Source organism: Thamnophis elegans, chromosome 14 (assembly GCF_009769535.1).
Source record: "Thamnophis elegans isolate rThaEle1 chromosome 14, rThaEle1.pri, whole genome shotgun sequence".
Taxonomy (NCBI): Eukaryota; Metazoa; Chordata; class Lepidosauria; order Squamata; family Colubridae; genus Thamnophis; species Thamnophis elegans.
The window spans coordinates 37805078-37829755 of record NC_045554.1 but is presented as its reverse complement, the minus strand read 5'-3'; the positions used below and the strand labels follow the sequence as shown (position 1 = coordinate 37829755).

The following is a 24678-nucleotide window of genomic DNA, read 5'->3' as shown; positions in this document are numbered from 1 at the left end:
GGCTTGTATGGGCTCTGAAATGTATTAAAACCTTTCCATTAAGCAAAGTTAGCCGTGACCAATTCTTGTCTATTCCTATTCTACAAAGAATTTTTCTTAATACACATTTTGTACATCATTGGAAGCCCTCTATCTCTCTGGGATCGTGTCTATAAATATGCAAAGTTCTCCATATAGTTTTGAGGGCCAGAGGAAGCTGTGTTCATAGATTGTGTTGAGACAATTTGATTAGAATGTTGAACAAGCGTTATAGTTGAGTTTACATAGCACATTAAACTAAACACAAGCATAACCAAGCAGGTGGAGATTTTACCCTACGTTCAGTATCATGTTGCTCGTCAAGAAATGCCTTGTGTTCCAAATATACAAGCATCAACAACATTCTGAACATTTTGGAAACTGCTTTGACGCACACAGATTGGCTTACAAATCATAATTTTGAATTAAAGAGTCAAACATTAAGAACACAGAACTGTTAATTTTACTACTTTAGTTTACAATATTTGGCACAAGTCCAAGGCACATATGAAGATTAGGTGAATTACTTGGTAGAAAAATAAAAACTTTTTCAGCAGCAAGCTAAAGCTCAGTTTTTAAACCGTATATTAATGTACAGAGAAATTTTAAGACAATCTTACTACCTAAAACAAGTTATTAAGACATATTAAACCAATTTATAAAGCACACCATTTTGTATACAAACATTATATAAACACAAAATATGAAATGAAATTATTGCGCTATTCACCATAATTGAATGTTCACCTAAAGTTGACATTCCATTTCTAAAAGTGCACAACAGACTAGCTGGAATCTTGCCTTTGAAAGTAAGGGCAATGAAGCTGCTTTTCAAAAATTGCAACTTATTATCAGATGTGCTCTGCTTAACTAGGCTCATCTTAAGTAGGCCCGTTTTCTGTGCCACAAATACGTAATTTAAAATAGCAAATGCGGTTGGGCTGCTCAGTTATGTAGGCATTTCATATAACACGAACATGTTCTGAGTAGAAGTTTCAACTCTGCTCATAGAGGAAATTCTTTTTTTAATTAGGTGTCCAGCAAGATATAATGTACCTTTTGTTAAAAGCTATTACTCTTAATTTCCCGTTGCAATCAATTCAGTGAGCACTAAACGAGCTACACAATTTTGCCTCTCTTAACTTTTAAACACACCACATACTGAATACTGTAAGCATTCCATCAATCAGCAGTTCAACTAAAACCCACTGCTTTTTCAGAATAAAAATAGAACAGTCCTTCAAAATGCCATAAAAAGTTTTGCTCTCACATATCTATTATTACTAAAATTGATTAGAGAGTGCAATATTATAGAATATAAATTCTGACATCTCAATACATTTCTAGTTTTTTTTTAAATATAGATCTACTGTACGATATTTTAATGATTCATTCCAAAATAAACAGGAGTGTCCATCTCCAGAAGTGCAAACTCCATGCCAAGTCAGAGGGGGAAGCTTCTCTTCCTGCTGAATGTCCAATGTAATTTTGAAAACCTTGATCTCAAGAAGCCTCTTCAATGCTGAATGGGAAAACCGCTCTGCCTGAATCGTGTCGTGTTCCTTGTGTAAGGCACCCAGATTTCCTTATTCATCTTGTTTTTAGAGCATCAATCCTCCGGACAGCTGTCAGTGGAAGCAGCACTTGCATCTCTGGGCAAACTGTAGAAGTCACTGCTATCTGCTGTTGAAAGTGCCACACTAATAGTGTGACTCCGATGTACTTCTCTCTTTCTCAAAGGTGTTACCTCTGCATCGCCTTCAGCTGTTACAGGTCCATCACAGCTATTGGCATCAAGATTATGAGTCTGGATTTTCTCTAACACATCCACGGGATTCTGCTTGTTATTAAAGTTCTTGATAGCTAGCTTAAAGAAGAAAGGGAGGGAAGGATGGCAGGGTTTATCTTGTTGAAATGCAAAGAATTCCATCTAAAAAAAAACACCCAGCCATTCTGTCTGTTCCATGTCCTCCAAAACAGCATTCATTTTGTTATTGTTTTATAGCTTTCCAACCTACCTCTCCTCTCCAAAGAGATTTTGTTTCAAATTGCTATTGTTTCTTACTGCTAAAAATCTTGTTACATTTTGTTGCAAGCTTGAAATAATTGCATTCCCCAAACAGAGATACGTTTAGAATCCCTGGTTGGAGAATATTGAAATGCCTTGATAAGATTTCGCAAGGCTGAAATTAAAATTGTATGTTGAAAGAGAATTAAATCTTCACTGCTAGTGCTAGCCACTGTTCATCCCCCCCTTTTTTTTCTGCAGCAAAGAGAACATTGGCAAATCTTACTCTAGGTCTTGGCAGTCAGATATGTTTCTGCCGTAGCTATACAACCATCCTTTCCCTTTCTATTTTTCCCTCTTCTACCCCAAATATTCATGTTTTTATTCTATAAAAAAGAGCTAAGTTCATGCAGAGTTCATTTGTGTTTTAAAAAACAAACAGAACTGTGGTGGTATGAAGCTAATACTGTATACTTACCTGGTGCAATAATTCTTCATCAAAGTTAGGCACGCTTTTATCTTTCGTTATGGCTTTGCGCAGGTTTCTTGATCTAAGAGAACACAAGATGAAAAGTAAGTTACTCCATGCTTCAGTCTATGTCACTAAGAGGTTCCTCAGGCCAGCCGCCAGATGGCACTATTTCAACTGAAAGAGGACCAGTCTGCTTTCACTTCTAATGCTTGAGTTTTCTTGAAAATAAATGCCAGGGCATTTCCTTTGAAGTTAGTAAATTTACAGCTCTGAAACCAAGCCATTTAAAGGTATTCTCAGGACTATAAACCATTACTCCAATCACCTAAATTAGAGATAGCTAACTTGCATTCTTACATGTAAGAGGCGTTTCTGGGATGCATTTTATAGGCAATTAATTTTAATATTATTGAGATATATATATATATATATATATATATATATATATATATATATATATATATATATATATATATATATATATATATATATATATATATATATTTGTCTTTGCCCTTTTGGCATGTGGCTTCTGATGGGTATATATGTATATATATATATAATCATGCATTCAGATTTATAATGTCTCTGGTTTGGATGGATCATCTCAAATTCAAGATTCCTTTTGAGTTCAGTAATCTTGAAATGCATAGACAATCAGCATAGAGTCTTAAAACAGTCCTATTTTTAGAACAGCTAATACAAAACATTAATAATATCAATTACAGATACTCCTCGGCTTACAACCATTCATTTAACAACTAAAATTATGGCGGTGCTGGGGGGAAAAGGTGACCTATGACCAGTTTTAACACGTATGGCTGTCGCAGCATTCCTGTGGTCACATGATCAAAATTTGAACACCTGGTTAGCATGTATTTATGATGGTTGCAATGTCCTAGAGTCACAGCATTGCTATTTGTGACCTTCCCAGCTGGCTTTCGACAAGCAAAATCCATGAGGAAGCCAGGATTCATGTAACTACCATATGATTCCCTTAATGACTGTGACAAGAGGCCTGTAAAATTGGGCACAACTAATTTAACTGCATCACTTAATGATAGAAGTTCCCGGCTCAATTGCGGTCATAAGTCAAAGACTACCTGTAATTCACACAGAAGTTAATAACTGATATGCTATAACACGTCCCCATAATTCAGGGAAGATCATCAAAAGATCCAATCCTTACTAGATTCCAGTATCTGAGGTAACATCAGCTCTTCTCATTTACTCTGGCAATATCTTTTAGAATCCGCATTTTAAATACTACACCAAAATTTGAAGCTTACTTGTTAAATCGGTGGATTGAATCGAGTAGTTGAAGGCGCCGGGCAATGAGATCATCCGTTGTCTCAGGAGTCTTAAAACTGACTGTAGATTTAAAGCACAAATATTCATGAAATGGAGCGGTATTCCTGAGCACTTGACTAGGCAATCTTCCATTAAAATGAGCCGTCAGCGAAATCTGTTTTATTGACAAGCAAAAGAAAGGCCTGAGTAGGTTCAGTGTCATGGTGACAGTGCACCTTGTAATGCTGAATGGGTTGTGGATGAAACAATACTTTAGGCAGAATGCGATCTGGAACAGGCTATATAATTTTGGGCAGCAAGTACAGGATACATTTGGATGCCAAGGTGGCGCATTGGTTAGAGTGCAGTACTGCAGGCTACTTCAGCAGACTGCCAACTGCAGTTCAGCAGTTCAAATCTCACCAGCTCAAGATTGACTCAGCCTTCCATCCTTCCGAGGTGGGTAAAATGAGGACTCATATTGTTGGGGGCAAGAGGATAACTCTGTAAACCACTTAGTGTAAAAGCACTATGAAGTGATATATAAGTCTAAGTGCTATTGCTATGCTGACTTTACAAATAACAAAACTTCCAGTGCATATAGAAAACAAACTAGAGTTAGTCCTCATTTAGCAACACAATTGGGACTAGTAACTTGGTTATTAAGTGAAATAGCTGGTAAGTGAAACCACAACTTGTGCTTAATCGTCTCCAGCTTTTCTTTGCTTTTCTTTTTTGCTTAACAGACCTGGAGAGGTCATAATGCAAAGACAGTTACTTTATCACTGTCGTAAATGCAAATGGTTACTAAAAAAGTCAAGTCATTAAACAAGGACTATATGTAGAGATTTCTCACCATTATGTATGCCTGCAGCTGTAGGTACATGTACAGGCACAAAGAACACTCCTATGGGAAACAGTTTTAAATATAGCAACTCTGTTTACTTGTCTCATGTAGGCCAAAGAATCTTTAATGACACTGCTAGCTTTGCCATTTACATTTTGTTAGGTGCAAGCTGAAAACAGTGCCAAGTGGGACGGACATTTTCTGCAGAAATCACAACAATTGAGGGGCAGTCTGCCTTGAAATAGGACCCCTGAACAAGAACAGCTGTGTAAAGATTGTAACTTGTGAGTTTTCTACCAAGGTCCTCCTGGCCATGTAAGAGAAGAGTCACTGGTATTAATGGACTTTCAATCTGATTTACAACAAGGAGTTTTTAAGAGGACCAATTCCTTCATCCACCAACCAGGAGTAGAAAGCACCCTTTAGAGAACCATTTGCAGGATGGCTAAGGGTGTCAATTCTCATTCTGAGTAATGAAAGCAAGTGAGATGCAATTTGCAATCTATGTTGCAAGTCAGTTGTGAAAAGAGAGGTAAATCTTTGCCCATTTCCACTTCTAGAATCTCAGAGCGGGTGTCCTTTTAAAGCTACAAATAATTAAGCCACAGGTAACAACTTTGCTTACCCAATGGGAAAATAAAAAGGGTTTAGCTTTTCTAGAGCCACGTTCACCCTTGATCCTGGCATAAACTCCACCAATTAACATCTCAGCATTACCGCACTATTCAACAACTTGGCATTAAGCAAAAAATAAAGCTTGAGGCCAAAGTTTTAGTATCCACAAAAGACCCAAAATCACTGCTCTTCATTTCTATTTCAAAGTAATTGGCAACCTTGCTGCATTGCACCCACTTAAACATTATCATTTGCAAAAACTCCAGCAATAGTTAGGTAAACCCTGACCACCAACTATCCTCTCGCACACACAAGTCGAAACATACCAGCAGAGACGAGACACTTTTATTTGTTCAGCAATCAAAACAATATTCCTGTGTTCTGGCTGCTCTTATTCCCAGTAAGCTTTCACTAGCCTCAATGGAGCACTCACTTTTTTTCCTGATCATCCGCGTCATGCGAGTTTTGCAGAGCGTCTGTCCGTCGTCTTCCTCGGATGCTGCAGCCTGAAGAAGCTTGAGGAGGCCTGAATTCTTTAAACAGGGTGGAAGAGGAAGGATAAACGGGAGGATTTGCTCTTATTAAAAAGATTACTGAATCCCATTGATGTTGCATATGTCACCCAACCATACTGTCTTGAGATTAAATTGGAACTTGTCCCATCTTTAAATGTGCTGTATTAATGCTGAAGAGGAAAAGACTGCACCAAGTGGACAAAGGCCAAATTTGCAGGCAAGAAGCCCTGGATTCAGTGCTTGGCGTCTCTAAGCAGACCTGGTTTATGGGATGAACTGGTGGTTTCTGATTGGACCATAATGGATTGACTTTGTGGGACATATTTATCAACTGTGGTTTAAAAAAAAATCAGCACGAGGGATCGTACAACAAGTAAAGGTATGAGTTGAGCATAAAGAGCAACCCAGTATATCCTAAACAACTCTGAAACAATGGCCTGACTTGAACTAGGACATTTTTGTCTTCACAGATAGTCCTCACTTAAGGATCATACAAGGGATTGGCATTTTCATTAAGCAATGAGGTTGTAGAGCATTATGTCCAATGTCCAGCTGCTTAGCAACAGCAATTCTGGTAGTTCTGGTTACCATCCTTAAATAAATCGCTGCAAGTTGTTAAGCGAGGACTTCTTGTGACTTCTATTTCCTGCTGGTTTCCCCACTGACCTGGCTCATGGGAAGCCAGCAGGAAGGACTGCAAATCGCAATTACATGACTGGACACTGATGGCCAGAAATCCAGGCCAGTTGCTGAACACCCTGATCATGATCACATGATCACGAGGGTGCCACAAGAGAAGAACTTATTCAGCGCCATCATAAGTTTGAACAGCATTAAGCAGAACCATCTGTATAGGGTCAACTCATGCCTTTTGCTATAGGACAGGTCAAGGCTGAGAAACCTTGAAGCCCTATGAAGATTTAAGTATTTCTTGGCAAAGATGATGATTATGAGACTTCACGCGCCACTTACAGGTTCAGCATAGTCAAGAGGGGTGCATTGCTTGTTGTTCCTAAGGTGCACCAATGCGCCGTTCTGCAGCAGCACCTGAACCACAGCTTCGTAATTTCCTATCACTGCTTTGTGAAGAGGTGTGTTTCCTTGGTTATTGGGAAGGTTAACTGAGGCTCCATGCTGGGAAAGCGAAAACAGGAAAGAAGAAAAAGAAACTTCTTTTACAAGCTGTGCCTGCACATTTCAAAGCCTGCACATTTCAGTTGATTCATTCATGGGCAATACAGTTTAATCTGTGAGGGTCCTGCAAAAAATAATTCAAAGAAAATAATATACGTAAAACTTCCTTGGTGTTCAAGAGTACTAAGCATTACGTTCCCGCTCTTCTGAGAATACCACCTAAAAAGTTTCTGTAGCAGTTCTTTACTGAAGTCTGAAGAAAAGGCTTTTTCCTACATGTGCTGATTTTATCTTTTCAACTGGAAATGCAGAAAATGATCTTTTTCTGCAAGGTTACCATGCAATTGAGTTCCACCCTAAATCCCTTATTTTCACACATTTCTTCCCCTGGATTTAAGAGATGATAGGCACACTTCTGTGCCTTCTCTCCAACAGAATCATAAATTTTTCAAAGTGAAAAAAACAGCTAGTTTGTTTAAACAGACCCCAAATTTCTGTAACTTCCAAATGAGAGAAGCAAGCTTCGGTAAAAATGAAAACGAATATTTTCAATCTCAAACCTTGAGATCATGAAAAAGGAAGAATTGGTTCATGACTACTAAGGCAAAAAGAATAGAAAAACAGGTGAAAAAACAGTAATAATGATCTTCTCACCTGTAATAAAATGGCTGCTATCTCCTGATAGCCGTTCAAGCAAGCATACATTAAGGGGGTATTTCCATAAATGTCCTTTTTGTGTTGCTTAACACTGCACTCTATCAGATATTTCACCACCTGTTGAAAAAAGGGGGCATTGTAGCTATATAAACTTCACTTCCACACACACCGGGGGGGGGGGGATGTTGGAAATCATCTGCTTTATTGATTCTGATTATGTGCCATCAAGTTGGTGTTGATTCCTCGTGGCCACACAGATAAGATTTTCTCCATGACAATCTGTGCCCAACCTGGTCTTTGGTTCCAGCAATGGTGCCCCCATCACTGCAACTGAGTCTATTCATCCTTTCCTTTTTCCTTCCACCCTTCCTGCAACACTTTTCCAGAGAGTTAGATCTTTACATAATACGTCCAAAGTAGGTTACTCTGAACATGATCAATTTGTGGTTCAAGTGACACCTATGGAATGAGCTTAACTTATTAACACCATGAGCACAGGTGATGCTGCAGGTTGTCCAGTCATGATCCAAAGCCCAATGTATTCATTCATGAGCTTCCTAGCTGTCCGTCTCACCTGAAAATGGCCATTCTGGCAGGCAAAGTGGAGTGGTCCTGCTTGGTTCACATCTTTGGCTTCAACGTTTGCTCCATGTTTCAGTAAGAGAGCCACCAAGTCCACATGTCCATGTAGAGCAGCAACATGCAGTGGCGTCAGACCAGTTTGGTTGGTAACGTTCACTCCAAGCCCATTCGAAGGCAGCCTGAAGAACTTCTGTTGGGAGAAATAAAGCGCACGGGACATTAGCCCAGCATTTCTGCACCATCTACACCCACCCACCCCCCAAAACCAGCTAAGACCAAGATATAACAATCACCATGTTTTTTACTTCAAACTTTCTATGTGTTACCATGAGTGGGGCCGATGCAAAATGCCCCAACGCGAAATGATATTGGTTGACCTGCAACTAAGGATGAATTTTCAGACTGGGAACAATCAAACTCAAAGTAAGAGGCTCTTGATCTGCAAATTTACAAATTAAAAAATAGCAATTCTAGATCCCATTGGGGGGAGGGGGTGACAAGAAAGACACCCGAATGCTTGGAAAGGAAAATTTTGGCGTACTTGCCTAGATACAGAACTTCCCTGAAGCAGAGGATGAGACAATGCCCGAACAAGTTGTAGAAGAGACAGCTGAGTCAAGGCTATAAATCCATCTTCTTTATACAACCTTCTACGCCTCTCCTTAGCAGTGAAATGAATTTCCCTCAATCAGCCACCCAATCCTTATAGCAGCCCACTTAGTAGAAAAGCAGCTTTTTCCCAGCACCTCATGGGAACATCATTAGAAGACAAGTGCGATTAATCACAGACTTCTTACAAGCCAAGTCAGAACATACGTGATGGGAGCATCCACCAACCTTCTGCACAGGGCTGCATCTAGAACACTGACACAAAGGATGGCATAATTCCGGGGTCCTCATATTGCTGGCTTCCTTGGGATCTTCCAGGTCATCATCTCCCCATTCCAAGAGATAACGCACCTAGAATAAAGGCCGAGGGTTGGAAAACACGTGGGCTCTTCACATCTCATTCCCTACAGTGATCCATCTTTATGAACTCTGCGCCCTTTAGGTAAGGATTTCCTGCCCTAATTAAAAACTCACTTAACAGAAGAAGCTTAAAATTAAAACAATTGGTCTTTGGAAATCTAGTTTTCTGCCCGAAAGGATTTTTGCCCACCTGGGCATAAATCAGAAGCATTTTGAAACCTTATCATTCTGCAAGTTTGCCATTCTTCAGCCCAGGGGGGGTAGAGATGTCATTTCAGCAAGAACAGAACAGCTGTCTGTTATTTCCCCAGAAACCGGCAAATTAAATGAGACATGCCAGGAGACGTAATGTGGCCCCTCGTGACATTTGATTTCCTACCAGGCAAGCGATAGAACGGTTAAATGTTCTCACTGCCAAGATGAATTTGCTAAGGAGATGTGATCTAAATTAGAAAAGACAGCCTCCTCTTAATCTAGACTTTGATGTTCTCCTCTGCTCAATCCTTTTAGCCGGGATTGCTGGAGATTAAAAACCAGAAGGCTTTGCACCAGAATAGGCCAATGTCTTTCCTCGGCCCTTACTGCTATTTTATTGATCTTTTCAATATGCTTTGTGTTTGAAGCCAGAATGCTAATTTTTATCTAGAAGAAATAGACTTAGTTTGCAAAAAAAAAAAAAAAAAACCTGGCACTTTGCTCCCCCAGTCAGAAATGAGGGAAGCATGGTTACGAGCATTGTACAAAGGAAAAGGTTCTTTTTTTATAAAAACAAACACTGCTGTTTAAAAACCCAGCATGTGCTCTGTCTCGATCTGGAGGAAAAGTTCTGTTGGACCAGATGTTTTTAGTGTCCTTCACCTCTGGCCATGGAATCCACCTTCTTGGCACTTTAAGTGACATCACTTACTGGTGGTCTGTGAGAAAATTTTGGTGGTCTGTAGAAAAAATATTTGCATTTTTTTATATTGCACTAAATACTATTTATCTTTTTAGAAAATTCATATTAGTAGTCCGCGGGATTTAAAATTATGAATTTAGTGTTCCCTGAGGTCTGAAAGATTGGTGACCCCTGGTCTACATCACATCAGTTTGCTATAAACCTACATCATACATGGTTACGGATAAACCATAATGGTTGTGTTTATATAATTGTGAAGCCAAGCTGAGACAATCGTGTATAGACCAAAGCAATGTGTGAGAACTATAACTCTAAATCAGGGGGTCTCCAACCTTGGCAGGTCTAAGAATTGAAGACTTCAGCTCCCAGAATTCCCCAGCCAACACTGCCACGGTTGGAAACCCCTACTCTAAATATTCACCTTTTAGCTCCTATCTCACAGATGATGTAGGAAATTCTTCATTTCTCACAACATAACCTAGAAGTAGAGGCAATAGCAATAGCAATAGCAATAGCAGTTAGACTTATATACCGCTTCATAGGACTTTCAGTCCTCTCTAAGCGGTTTACAGAGTCAGCAAATTGCCCCCACAGTCTGGGTCCTCATTTTACCCACCTTGGAAGGATGGAAGGCTGAGTCAACCCTGAGCCGGTGAGATTTGAACCGCCGAACTGCAGATAACAGTCAGCTTGAAGTGGCTGCAGTACAGCACCCTAACCACTGTGCCACCTTGGCAAACCTTTTCTGTGTAATTGCTTTATGTGACATCTTGGCTGGCTTTTAGATTAACAAAAGAGTGAATCTTCAAGACCCAATAAGTACATTCTCCTACTATATTAAACTGGGGCTATATAGGATTAGATTTTGATTTACTTAACACAGTTCCCAAATTCAGCAATTAACAGTTTCAATAATCAAGCATACCATGTACCCAGCCAGCGTCCACCATTTTGCAAAGAAAAGATATTACGGGGGAGGGAGATGGAAGCTTTCTGGAGGAGCTCTGAATATGGGACAGAGTTGTGGCATCATCCTGGCTTCACCTTAAATTACAAAACATCTTAGGACAGTTCTTTATCTTCTTAACCTTTTGAGATACAAGAAGGGCAGCAAAAGCTCTTACTCATTGCTAATCCACCATTTATACCTTGGATTCATGCCATATTTAGGGTCTCTGTTTCCAATCCTGGCAGAGGGAAAGATCATCTATAATGCCCAACTCTAAGCAAAACTGTCTGGATTTGCATAACACAGTAAAGGAGAATATTTGTAGCTTGGGTTGAAATGAAGAGTCCCTTGGTGCTTGGTTGTTTTCTTGCAGGCGTTTCATTACAAACTAGATAACATCATCAGTGCTATTAAATAACACAATCCATGGAAAACAAAGTTATGCCCCAGATGTAATATAATAGGAGAATGTACCTACTGGGTCTTGAAAATTAAGTGTTTTGTCCACATCCAGCTAAGTTGTCATATAAAACAATTTCATGTAAAAGCTTATGCATGAAGTACTTAGATAACAAACTTTCTGTGGACATTAGGTCTCAATTGGGCCACAAGATTTTATCATCTTTTAAATTAATCAAACTTTTTTTAAAAAAATTCTACATACATCAAAACTGTAAAGACTTCCGGGAAGTAAAATTACTATGGCAATTTTTCTATCATCCCTGTGTTATAGGAAATGCTGAGACACAAGCCAGCTCTTTAGAGAAGGAAAAGATTATTTGCGCAGGTTCAAAGCAAAAAGTAAATGGCCTGAACCCCAAGTGGGATTCAGGAACTTCCTTATATAGTGGTAATGACGCGTTTACCACATCCAGCCAAAGCCATCTGTTAGTTTTGGAAACACCTCTCAAGATTTGCCCTTGAGTTACAGAAATATTATGTCTATAGGATGTCATAATACATGGGCCAGCCAACGGACATGCACAGCTCGTATTTTGAGGAACTAACAATATATGTCTACTAAACAAGTTAACGGCCAAGCAAGCAGATGGGCTAAACTAGATCCCCTACTTCAGCGTATTTTGTGTGCAGACTTCCTTTTTGGTGATTTAATAACCCTTGTCTATATCCTAAAAGCAAACTTTGCAATTTCTATATGAACAGTTTAAGCTTAATATCATGAAACCCTAGTTTGGTTCAGGATTGGGGCCTACTTCGGTTCAGCCTGTCACCTTACCTGGAGACAGTAAATAACGCAAATTACAGAATGGGAATCACCAAGTTAATATTGCTCTGTAGAAAAGAAGATTTTTGAAAAGCAAAACTTTGCTTTTTATCGCAAATCTCTATAAAACCTGCAGCTCTGTTACTACCATTAGGCCTTGTTCAGAGCCGATATTGCTATTATAGAACAATGAAGCCTGTTTTTATTCGAAATCTACTCTTCTGGTGAAAAATAATGCTCCCAGGTAGGACTATCAAAATTCAACGCAAGAATACTACATCAACTAGGAATCATCATCATCATTAAATGACCCCATAATCCCTTGCTGGGTGGAATCTGGGCAACTGAATGGAGCTAGCAGAGCATTTTAATGGCCGGATGCCCTTCCTGTCGACAAAATTGTGCCCAGAGAGAGAAATAACCGCCTCTACCTAGGATCGAACTCACAGCCCCGATTGTGATGCCAGAGCTCCATGGCTAGGCCACCACACCACTATATCAACCCGGAAGGGCATTTTAGAAATGGCCCAGATGAAACTACATAAATACACTCCATACCTACACAATGCACACATGTAAGTGGAACTGCAAGAATTTCAATTGTCCTACGGAATAGTCCTACTCAAGACTCGGAAGTCTTCTTGCAAAGTCCACCATATTGTCCTCCTTCCGCCTGGAAAAGTGATGAAACAACTCACACCCACCGAACATTTGAGGACCCTCATTTGGATGCTTTTGTAATTGTTGTTTATTTTTAATGGTGGCTGAAAACTTCAGGATCACCGCCTAACATTTTGCTGTTCCCATTACCAGAATGGGGGGCAACTTTAACAGAGCGGTGTTTCCTAGCCTGCCCCACGTTGAGAGTACAATTCTAGATATTCTCATTATGCAATTGATAATCTATTTCCACTTGGATTTTCTTTAAGAACTGCTGGCTTATAGTGGGAAACTCTATTTAGCATGCGCCCCATCAATGCATGCGCCCACCAGCACTTGCAGTCTTGCAAAGCATGGATCCAGTGAACTGCTCTTACCATCTCCAAATCTCCATCTGCAATTGCTCTTAACAGTTTGTCCACCTACAGAATAAACAACACCAGAAAAAGAAAGCATGTTTACCTGCAGTGGTATCTATTGCAGAACTGATATACAGTCTTGCAAAGAGGAGGTTTTGCTCTTGAACAATGGCTGCTGAAGCTGAAGGTTTGATTTGCTATAAAAGGGCCCCTGAAATTTAGACACCAGGATAGAAAGCCAGTTTGGTCTAATGATTAAGAAGCCACACTAAAAAGCAGGCTACTGTGAGTTCAAGTCACACCTTAGCCATGAAAGCTGGCTGGGTGACCTTGGGCCAGTCACTGTCTCTCAACTCAAACCTCCTCAAAGGGGAAGAGAAGGGAGTGGAGTGGAGTGGAGTGGAGTGGAATAGAATAGAATAGAAAAATGAAATGGAATGGAATAGAGAGTAGAGTAAAATAGAATAGAGAAATGGAATGGAAGAGAAGAGAAATGGAATAGAATAGAATAGAATAGAAAAATGGAATAGAATAGAGAGTAGAGTAAAATAGAATAGAGAAATGGAATGGAAGAGAAGAGAAGAGAAATGGAATAGAATAGAACAGAACAGAATAGAATAGAACAGAATAGAATTCTTTATTGGCCAAGTGTGATTGGACACACAAGGAATTTGTCTTTGGTGCAGATGCTCTCAGTGTACATAAAAACAAGATACATTCATCATGAATCATAATGTACAAGACTTAATGCTAGTCATAGGTTACTAATAAGCAATCAAATTATACAATCTAAACAATATAAATTGTTAACAATATAAAACAATATAAATTTTAAAGATACAAGCAACATGGTTACAGTCGTAAGTGGAAAGAGATAAGTACTAGGAAAGAAGAGAAGAATAATTATAATAGTGTTTTAGTAGATAATTTGACAGTGTGGGGATTAATTGTTTAGCAGAGTGATGGCATTTGGGGGAGGAGGGGAACTGTCCTTGTATCTAGTTTTCCTGGTGTGCGATGCTCTATAATGTTTTGAGAGTAGACGTTGAAACAATGTATGTCCAGGATATCATTGTGAAGAAAATAGGAGGAGGAAGGTGTATTTAATATATTCATATTTAATATATTCATGGCTTTGAGTTATTTGTAAAAATAATAAAGGCAGGATACAATTGAATGAATGAGTGAATGAAGGAATGAATGAATGAACGAACAAATAAATATCTTACAAATGTCTTTCACTGTTACAAATCTAGCTGATTGCTAAGTGCAAGAACCATGCATTAACTATCTTGTAAGCAGGCTTCTTAGTAGCAGCCCCTTCATTCTGAAATGTGTGAAATGCTTAACAATTTTGAGCTTTTAAGCTCCAGTTAAAGATCATCCTCTTCCCCCTTCCCAGTATACATCTGAGCTATCATCTCTTTCATCTTCTCTATTTCATCATCTATATTCATCTACTTCAACCTTCCTTCTGAAATCAGAAGTTAGAAGCGCATGAGGGGGCACGTATGCATCCTTGGCCTCCCGAATCTGCCAATCAAACAGAACGGAGCCTGCTGCTACTTAAGAAGGAGCCACAAAACGGGAGTTATATTAGAACTTGGACTGCCCTGCCAAATGGTCACTAAATCATCGGCTTACCTCTTTATAATTAGATTTGGTTTCTTCTGGTGTCACTGTTGTCACTGGTATTATGAAGGATAAGCTGGAGGTGGATGATATTTGACTGATGGTGTCTTCACAACATGAAGAAGATCGGACGGGTGACTAGTGGGCCCCATAAAGAAATCAAAAGGAGAAAGTTGGCTGCATCCCTCATTTATTTAACAGCTGATCAAGAGGATACCTCTAAGCAAGGGGTATCAAACTCAAGGCCTGGGGGGCAGATTTGGCTTATGGGGTGCTCAGTCAAATATCTAGATCTGGGCCGCGAGGCCGCCCTGGAAACAGCAACGGACTAGCCCTCAGTGCCTCCCTCAGCGCACGCACACCCCCAACAAGCTCTGTTTTAACTGGAAAGGAGTTGCAGGAGGCCATTGCAGCCAAAAACGGACCTCAGGAGCCCGTTTTTGCTGGCAGAGCGCTTGGGCCACCCCAAGTGCCCCCTGACACAAGTGATGTCATGCTGGCCAGGCCCACTGCACCTACCAAGGTCAAACGCAACCCTGGAAATCGAGTTTGACACCCCAGCTTTAAGCTAAGCTAAGAGTTGGGACCAATCCTTCGAAATACCTGAGAAGCATGTTGTCCTCTTTCAAAAGTGAGGTAGTTCAGTTCCATTAAGGAAACAATCTGCAGAGAAATTAAAACCCAATGAGCCAGAAGTGCAGAGCTCAAGAAAATAACCAGATGGATATCATATGAGCCGAGGTGGCGCAGTGGTTAGGGTGCAGTACTGCAGGCCACTTCAGCTGACTGTTATCTGCAGTTCAGCGGTTCTAATCTCACCGGCTCAAGGTTGACTCAGCCTTCCATCCTTCCGAGGTGGGTGAAATGAGGACCCAGACTGTGGGGGCGATATGCTGACTCTGTAAATTGCTTAGAGGGGGCTGAAAGCCCTATGAAGCGGTATATAAGTCTAACTGCTATTGCTATTGCTATATATGCTACCAACAAATAAATGAGTTGAGTTCATGGATGGTGCTAAATTATAATAAAGCTGTTTTCAGCTAACATATTGAGTGTACTCAACCATTGTGGCTTGTAAAACCATTTTTTAAAACTCAAGTGTTTTCTGTAAAACAGCCAACGGTGGGTGATTCAGGAAACCCCAGGGAAAGAAAAATGGCCTAACTATAATATACAGGAAAAGGGACAGGGTGCCTCAGTGGCTAAGATGCTGACCTTGTCGATAAGAAGGTCAGCAATTTGGCGGTTCGAATCTCAAGGTGCCATGTAACTGAGTGAGCTCCCCTTACTTGTTCCAGCTTCTACCAGCCTGGCAATTCAAAAGCACGTAAAAAAATGCAAGTAGAAAAATAGAGACCACCTTTGGTGGGAAGGTAACAGCGTTCCATGCGCCTTTGACGTTAAGTCATGCCGACCACATGACCATGGAGATGTCTTCGGCTTTGAAACTGAGATGAGCACCGCCCCCTAGAGTCGGGAACGACTAGCACGACTATGTGCGAGGGGAACCTTTACCTTTACTTTTTATAATATACAGAAAACGTAAAAGAAGCTAGTCAAGTGCATTTTAAAGTCACACAGGATTGTTTTTTGTAGCTTCACAAGGAAAATTTAGACAAAATGAAATAATAATAATAATAATTAAGCCAAGCAGCATAATAATAAACTTGGTTAGGTTTTTAAGATGTCCCAAGACTGCATGTTTTTATTGATTTCTATTGAAGACGCTAAGAAAACAAACAGGAAAACTTCTACTATGCATAAAAGCAAATATAAGAGCACATGCATGGAGAGTCTATATTTCTCTTGCAGCTCTTCCGTCTGTATGAGTAAGTATAAAACACAACGGTGACTTTTCTCCAACATTATCAGTCAGAAGCTACTTTTAAATGGCTGTGCAAAGCGGTCTCTTTTTAAAAAAATAAGTTCTCCTTAAAAATCAGAACTGAGTAGGTTTAAAGAAGGAACAGATTAATGTGGAGGGCACCACAGAAGCTGTGGGCCACAGCCCGAGGGTTGGTGCCCCCTGCTTTACAGCACTCTCTGGGCAGTTTACAGTGTCAGCATATTGCCCCCAACATCTGGGTCCTCATTTTATCAAATTCGGAAAGGTAGAAGACTAGACTAATCTTGAGCCAGTCAGGATCGAACTTCAGGCTGTAGGCAGAATCGGCCTGCAATACTGCATTCAAACAACTGCGCCACCTTGGCTCTTATTTAATTATTGTTGTAGTATTGCTAAGGCCTCTGCCCTCTCTGTAACTAACAGTGGGAATATGCGGGATGCCTTGGCTTCAAAGTTACGGGAAAAGCATCCTAAGAACACCCTAGTTGGTTTAAAAAGTACCGTTGAGTTCAATGCACATTGCACAGGTGTCTCTTTCATCCGGTTCAGAATGCCTGGGTTGGCTCCATTCTGCAGGAGGACTTCGATGATCCCTTGGTAGCCCCAGCGAGCAGCTATGTGAAGAGGAGTGTCTCCTTTTTCATTACCAATCTCTAACTTGCAAGAATGGACATCGTAATAAACGAGAGCCTTGACGCACTGCAAAGTTAAAACAGAACAACCGATATAAGAACTTTGCCATGAAGGCCATGGCTTATATACAGCCTGAAGGAAGCTGCTCCTATATGTTCTGACCCAGGCTTCCTTAAAAATAGCAATAGCAGTTAGACTTATATATCGCTTCATAGGGCTTTCAGCCCTCTCTAAGCGGTTTACAGAGTCAGCATACTGCCCTCAACAACAATCCGGGTCCTCATTTTACCCACCTCGGAAGGATGGAAGGCTGAGTCAACCCGGAGCCGGTGAGATTTGAACAGCCGAACTGCAGAACTGCAGTCAGCTGAAGTAGCCTGCAGTGCTGCATTTAACCACTGCGCCACCTCAGCAAGAAGCAGAGTCCCCTTTTATTTACACAACTGTGAATTCCTTTCATTCAGAGTCAGCAAGACTTAGCAAACAGTCTTTCAGAGGAATGTTTATCAACACGAACCTTATCTCGTTTGGCGAGCTGCCAAATAACTAGTTGCCAAATGCAGGGCAAGGCAAAACTTGGCACAGAGTCTCTTCTAGTCACAAACAGAACTTTCCACTCGTGAAACGACCGAATGAATGGTTTCCTGCAAAAGCCCACTCCCCGTTCGCTCCTTTTTTGTTTTCTATGGGAAGGGTCAATCACCTCCAAGGTGTGGCTTTACTCCCAACTCGACCCTGCTTTCTTAGTTCTTCTTGTCTTCTGGCAGCTCTGTGCATGTGCACCCTGGGAACAGGCTCCAGCTATTTCTCTGCCTCACTGCTGTCTAGCTCCCTCTCTGCCTCTGACGCAGAGCCCTCGTCTGAGCTTTTTTCAGCCCCCAGGACCGGCCCATGTTCCTCCCCAACCTCCTCACTGTCCAATTCTGCTTGCACTTTATCCATCCAGAGAGTTAACCCTGCTATGCTATGAATGCTTGAATACCAAAATCTCCTCTCAGACAATACACACTCACAATACGCAAACAATTCATACACTTTTTTCATGTAACAAAAGTGCAAGGACACCACCTGTTCTGAGGATTGCCCTCAAGATTGTGACTTTCAAACAACCAGTAAAGCAGCAGACCCCCTTTCACGAGACACCCAAGTCTTCATCCAGACTACCTTCGTATATTTTTTCGCTTGTGGAATGCTTTAATTAGTACAATTTTATGTTAGCATGCATTGGATTTAATGTGTTTCGCAGAAACCTTGAAAAGCTAGTAGCGATGTCTTGAGCGCAGGAAACGGAGAACGAATGGTGTAAAAATAATTTGAATCAATGAATGGCCTATTTTTACATTTCGTATCCACCACAATAATTGAACACTTGATAGGAAAGGAAACTAAAACGTTTAGAATATGCTTGCCCCTCAAAAGAGAGGGAAAAGAAATTTATGGTCCAAAGGACACTTCAGTGGGCGTCTCCAATCTTGGCAACTTTAAGACTTGCGGATTTCAACTCTCTGAATTCTTCAGCCAGGAATTCTGGGAGTTGAAGCCCACAAGCCTTAAAATTGGACTGGAGACCCCTGTACTACAGAACTGAAGGACACCTATGACAACTGCTGTTTTAAAAGATCTACTTACGTCCTCATGCCCATAAGTGCAGGCTAAATGGAGTGCAGTGTTGCCATTATTATCCTGGGCTTCCGAGCTGGATTTATAATGTAACAAGAGAAGCTGAAAATAAAAGGAAAAAGCCAATATTATCCCGAGAAGATGTCATAACAGGCTAGTATATCTACTGGGTGTTTTTATCATTTCTGAAACCGAATGAAATCACTAATGCCCATCTTCCCTTTCAGCTACCTTTTTGGACCGAGTTGCAAACTGGCATGAAAACATCTCATTTTGCACTATTGAAAAAACAATGTAGAGTTACCATTCTACCAATAGGTAAACACTACTCAGCACTTCAAAGAACAGCTACAGAAAATAAAAATTCTTGAGTTAAGTTAATCAGTGGAACAATTTATCTCCAGAAGTTGTGGATGCTGCAACAGTGAGGGATTTTAAGAAGAGATTGGACAACCATTTGTCTGAAATGGTATATGGTTTCCTTCCTGAGCAGGGGGTTGGACTATTACACCTCCAACTTATTCTTTTATTATATAAGTTATTCTGTTAAGTTAATGCACCATTTCTGGAAATGGGAACTTCAGTGCTGTTCTTCAAAAAGTTGCCTTAAATAATGTTTAGTAGCAATCAAAGAGATTTCAAGATACTCTGTAATTTTACATCCAAGTGTTTCAATAAAGGGTGGGGTAGAGGGTTTCCACACATGGCCCTTGCCTTTTACACCTTCCTTCTATTTTTCACACCTCCAGCCACACTCACTTCCAAAGTATCCTACACTCTACTTTTGCCAACTAGAATAATAGCACAAAATGAAGAAGCTCACAAAAAATCGACAGGGACTTTCATGGATGATAACGATGATGGCTTGAAGTCAACATTTCCAGGGTCATCTCGGTGAAAGCCCAGTGACATTGCTGCCAATAAAAAAATGATTCTAAAAGCTGGCATTTTGCTCTGATATATGGCAGCTTTCTCTTTCTTTTATTAAAAGAACTTTTTTTTTTAAAGTTAAGAGCATCAAGATACCTGACAGTAAACAGCAGCAGAGTTGGCTGGAACTATTTGGTAACAAAACACCTGAAGCACTTTTCATGGAATATAAATTTTACAACATCGAATTGTTTTTCTCCAGTCCATCTCCCCAGCCCTCCAACTCCTGAATCCCCCAAATGGTGGAAGATGCAGCTTCATCAATCAAAATGTTTTATTCATGTTCGGCTAGTTATAGAGACGTTGTTGTAATCCCTGCAAAGGACAACAGGAAGCGAGCACAGAAAAACTGAAGGCTAAATGCATCCGTTCTTTGGGCTGCAGGCCAGCATCAGTATGATTTTTTTTTTAAAAAAAAACAATCCATATGCAGGGCCAACATTTCCATTAAATAGAGTGGGGGAGGGGGGCAATTCTAGGAGGAAAGGCAAGAACAAGGAATAGAAGCCAAAGGTTAGCAAAGAATCCTCATGTCGGGGTTTCCAAATAACATCCCTAATGAAAGAAGACTCCAAAGCTTAAGTTTCCTCAAAGTTCCATTTTCTTAGAGATGTCATATTGGCACATCAGGGAAAACCCGAATCTGAAAGTTTCCAGGTTTTCCCCACCCAAATGAAAGTCCAAGTCCCTGCCCAGCACCCACATGTCCATTCCATCACATGAGCCAATCAGGCACCATCCAAAACTGTTGTGGCCCGGCAGGAGCCGTTGGAGCTGCCACCAACTCCGACAGCGAGGGGTCTTATGAGTCGGCCCTGGAGGAGATGGAGGACCCTGGACAGGGTTCCGACTCCGAGCAGGGCGCAGAGAGACTGGTTGACCACCAGGTAGCGCCCGAGCCTTGGATCAGTAGGGAGGAGACAAGAGTGAGTGATCCAGAAACCACCTGTGAGTTGTTCCGGGATGCACGCCGTCGAAGGGCTATTCAGCGTCAAGAACAACTACGTAATTACAGGAGGTAATTACGCTCAACTGATGCCCATTAAATCCTCTCCTGATTATAAAAGAGACTGCTTGTGCCATGCCCTTCTTGCAGAAGTCAACGTTAAGGACTAACGAGAAACAAACTTGGCAGGCTGGATTGCTGCCAGAGTTTGTTGGCATTGCTGCCAAGGTTTGTAGGACTTGCTGCCGAAGTGCCTATCTCTTTGTTTATGTGGCTTTCAGCCAACGAGAGTCTGGACTGATTAAAAAACATTCTCATTTACGTTTGTTTTCGGCTTTCGTTCCTGGACAGAGAAGGGGAGGTCAGAACAAAAACTGGAGATGCCTCCCAGTCACGCCACTTCAGGTGCAGGGCAACATGTCCTTGACTCTCTGAGAAAGGAATCTTATTTTGACTACCTCTCCCTTACTCCATATAATCCCCCCTCCCAGTTTCCCACAGCAATAAATGTGGCAGGCCTAAGGGCCCAATGCAAAAGATGGCTTCCATGCTAATAGGAATGTCACTAAGGACTCTGGGCGGGATGAAGAAAGTTATAGCTCTGGTATCCTCGACTTACAACCATTCATTCAGTGACCGTTTGAAATTAAAACAGCACTGAAAAATGTGACTTATGACCATCTTTCACGCTTACGACTTTGCAGCATTCCCGTGATCAAAATCCAGATGCCTGGCGACTGGCCTGTGTTTAGGACGGTTGCAGTGTCCTGGGGTCATGTGATCCACCTTTTGAAACCTCTGGCCAGCCAAGTCCATGGGGGAGCCAGATTCCCTTAACAACTATGTTACTAACTTAATTACCGCAGTGATTCACTTAACAACGGTGGCAAGGAAAGTGGTAAAATAGGACCAAGCTCACTTAACAGCTGTCTTGCTTAGCCACGGAAATTTTGGGCTCAATTAACGGTCGTAAGTCGAGGACTACCTGTATCCTTAAAAAGCCGCCATTCCACTTTTAAAGCAACCCAGCCCAGATTTTGCTTTTGGGTGACTCAACGCTTATGTCTGTCTATAAATAAAAACGAAACTACACACAGCGCAACGTGATCCACAGACTGTTTGTAGCTTACTGTAACATTCTGGTATCCTTTTTGACAGGCGAGATGAAGGGGTGTTGACCCATGGTAATCCGTGGCAGTGACAACAGCGCCTTTGGAGACTAACAAGTCAACTAACAGTGCTTGCCCTGGGGGAGGGAGGAAGAAACATGCTAATTACCACCCAAATGATACCATGCAGCTGTGTAGTCAGGGGTGGGATTAAAAAAAATTAGGAACCAGTTCTCCGCCCGGTCGCTGGGTAGGCGTGGCCAAGGTGGGCATGGCCTACTTGGCCTCCTGCGCCACAGCAGGGGAGGGGCCTTTTTCACCCTCCACAGGCTCCACAGGCTTTCCTCGAGGCTCCAGGAGTACGAAAACGGCTTCCCACCAGGCTTCCGGTACTTCCGGGAGGCCCTGTTTTCGTCCTCCCTCTGCGCAGGCCCTGCACTTACCTGGCGTAAAAACAGGCCACCTGGAGACTCCTGGGAGGGGCAGAGTGGGGTGGGCGGGGCCAGCCAGTCCTTGCAAATACTGGTTCAGTGAATCAGATGTAAAATTAGCATCAGTTCGCCTGAACCGGTCCGAACCGGCTGAATCCCACCCGTGGCTGGTTTTTTTTTTAAAGCATGTTGCATTTCAGAGTCGGTTCTTAGAATCAAATAACTTTCTCTTTTTCCTTCCTGTGCAAACTGTGCGATACAGGTAGTCCTCGACTTATGATCACAACCGAGCCCAAAATATATGTAGCAAAGGGAGAAATCGGTTAAGTGAGCTCTGCCGCCATTCTACACCCCCCCCCATTTTTTTTTTGTCACATTGGTTAACCGAAATCGCTGCAGCTGTTAAATTCGTCACCCGGTTGTTAAGTGAATCTGGATTCCCTGTTGACTTTGCTGCTCAGAAGGCCGCCAAAAGGGGATCCCGTGACATTCATACCCCGGGACACTGCAACCGTCATAAATGTGAGTCAATAGTCAAGCATCCGAATATAAATCACATGACCGTGGGGATACTGCAATGGTCATAAATGTGAACAATGGTTGCCGTAAGTCACTTTTTCCAGTGCCGTTGTGACTTTGAATGGTCACTAAATGAACTGTCGTAAGTCGAGGATTACCTGTTGCTCTCCAAGAGCCCACAGCATTTTTTCGATTCTGAGCTGAACAAGAGAATGTCCAGCAATGAAAAATGAGGTTGCCTTATTCCTGAGAGTCAGAGAAGATTACCAACTGAAGGCAAAAGCATACTGTATTTGGGGGAAAACTAACCAAGAAATCTCCAGGTAAAGTAAAGGTCAAGGTTCCCCTTGCACATATGTGCTAGTCGTTCCCAACTCTAGGGGGCAGTGCTCATTTCTGTTTCAAATCCAAAGAGCCAGCGAGGGCCAAAGACGTCTCCGTGGTCATGTGGCCGACATGACTCAATGCCAAAGGCGCACGGAACGCTGTTACTTTCCCACCAAAGGTGGTTCCTATTTTTCTACTTGCATTTTTACCTGCTTTCGAACTGCTAGGTTGGCAGAAGCTGGGACAAGTAACAGGAGCTCACTCTGTTATGCGGTGCTAGAGATTCGAACCGCTGAACTGCCGACCTTTCTGATCGACAAGCTCAGCTTCTTAACCACTGAGCCACTGCGTCCCCAGGTAAAGTATTTGCCCTCAAATGTTCAAATATTAATGACTTGATACTGCCAAGAACATCGATGTAACCTTTTGGGACAAGGCTCACACTTTCTCAAGGCAAGGCAAGGCAAGAAACTGGAGGAGGCAAAATGATTTTAAAACCTGCTCCCTGCCAAGTCAAAAACCAAGATAACCTACTATCTATTTCCTTCTGGAAAAACCAAAATAATCAAGCGTCTGCAGTTCAGAGAAAAGCTCCTATCTTGCAAACTGTCGCCTTGAAAACTGCTCCATATCATTGGGCAATCTGTGGCCTTCGTAATGTTGTTTCATTGGATCTCCCAGCATTCTCCAGCATCCCAGCTGCCTAGCCACTTGGCACCACAGTAATAATTCAGGGCTTTTTCAATATCCTCCTTAATTTTCCTAGCTCTTAATGTAAAACTGCTTAATCTTTTTTTAAACACAAATATAATCCTTACTATTTTTCCCCCTCGTCAGTTACCTTGGTCCGACATAGGTTTTTAAAATGCAAATTCTCCTTTTCCAAGTTCACTCTTTATATGTCACTCCTTTTAGTGAAATATTTTAAATAGCATTCAAAAGATTTTTACAAAATATTTTTAAATAGTATTCAAAAGGTTTTTTTTAATATTTAGACATTTGTGAATGTCTAATGCAGGATTGAAATAAACAAATGCCGGGGCAATGCCGGGTTAACAGCTAGTTAAAAATAAACAACAAAGGAGAAGAGGGTGGAAGGGAGAGAAAGAGAAGGAGAGATAGTAGGAAAGGAAGAGTGGAGGAGAGGTAAGGGAAGAAGAAAGAGGTAAGGAGAGGTGGGTGGAAGGAAGAGAAAGAGAAGGAGAGGAGGGTGGAAGGGAGAGAAAGAGAAGGAGAGGAGGGTGGAAGGGAGAGAAAGAGAAGGAGAGGTGGGTGGAAGGGAGAGAAAGAGAAGGAGAGGTGGGTGGAAGGGAGAGAAAGAGAAGGAGAGGAGGATGGAAGGGAGAGAAAGAGAAGGAAAGAGGGCAGGAAGGGGAAGAGAGAGGGTAAGAGTAGGGGAGAGGTAAGGGAAGAAAGAAGGGGAAGGAGAGGAGGAAGGAAGGAAGGAAGTAGAGAAGGAAGGGAGGGAGAAAAGAAAAGGAAAATAA

The 24678-nt window shown here is 41.5% G+C and overlaps 1 protein-coding gene across 6 annotated transcripts in view; it reads right to left on the bottom strand.

The window, feature by feature from the left end:
* Window positions 1-305: 305 nt before the first annotated feature.
* Window positions 306-24678, bottom strand: part of ANKRD27 (ankyrin repeat domain 27) — a 57555-nt gene continuing 33182 nt past the window's right edge. For 2 of the 6 annotated variants that reach the window (XM_032231316.1, XM_032231318.1), the window contains exons 16-29: window positions 21936-22051; window positions 18939-19031; window positions 17178-17375; window positions 15434-15493; window positions 14843-14968; window positions 13217-13261; window positions 8976-9098; window positions 8131-8328; window positions 7554-7673; window positions 6738-6899; window positions 5684-5783; window positions 3788-3869; window positions 2505-2577; window positions 306-1885 (exon numbers count right to left, since the gene is read on the bottom strand). In XM_032231316.1, the coding sequence (XP_032087207.1) occupies window positions 1628-1885; window positions 2505-2577; window positions 3788-3869; window positions 5684-5783; window positions 6738-6899; window positions 7554-7673; window positions 8131-8328; window positions 8976-9098; window positions 13217-13261; window positions 14843-14968; window positions 15434-15493; window positions 17178-17375; window positions 18939-19031; window positions 21936-22051 (1754 nt within the window). In that variant the 3' untranslated portion in view covers window positions 306-1627. The other 4 variants (XM_032231321.1, XM_032231319.1, XM_032231320.1 and 1 more) reach the window with 4 other exon arrangements.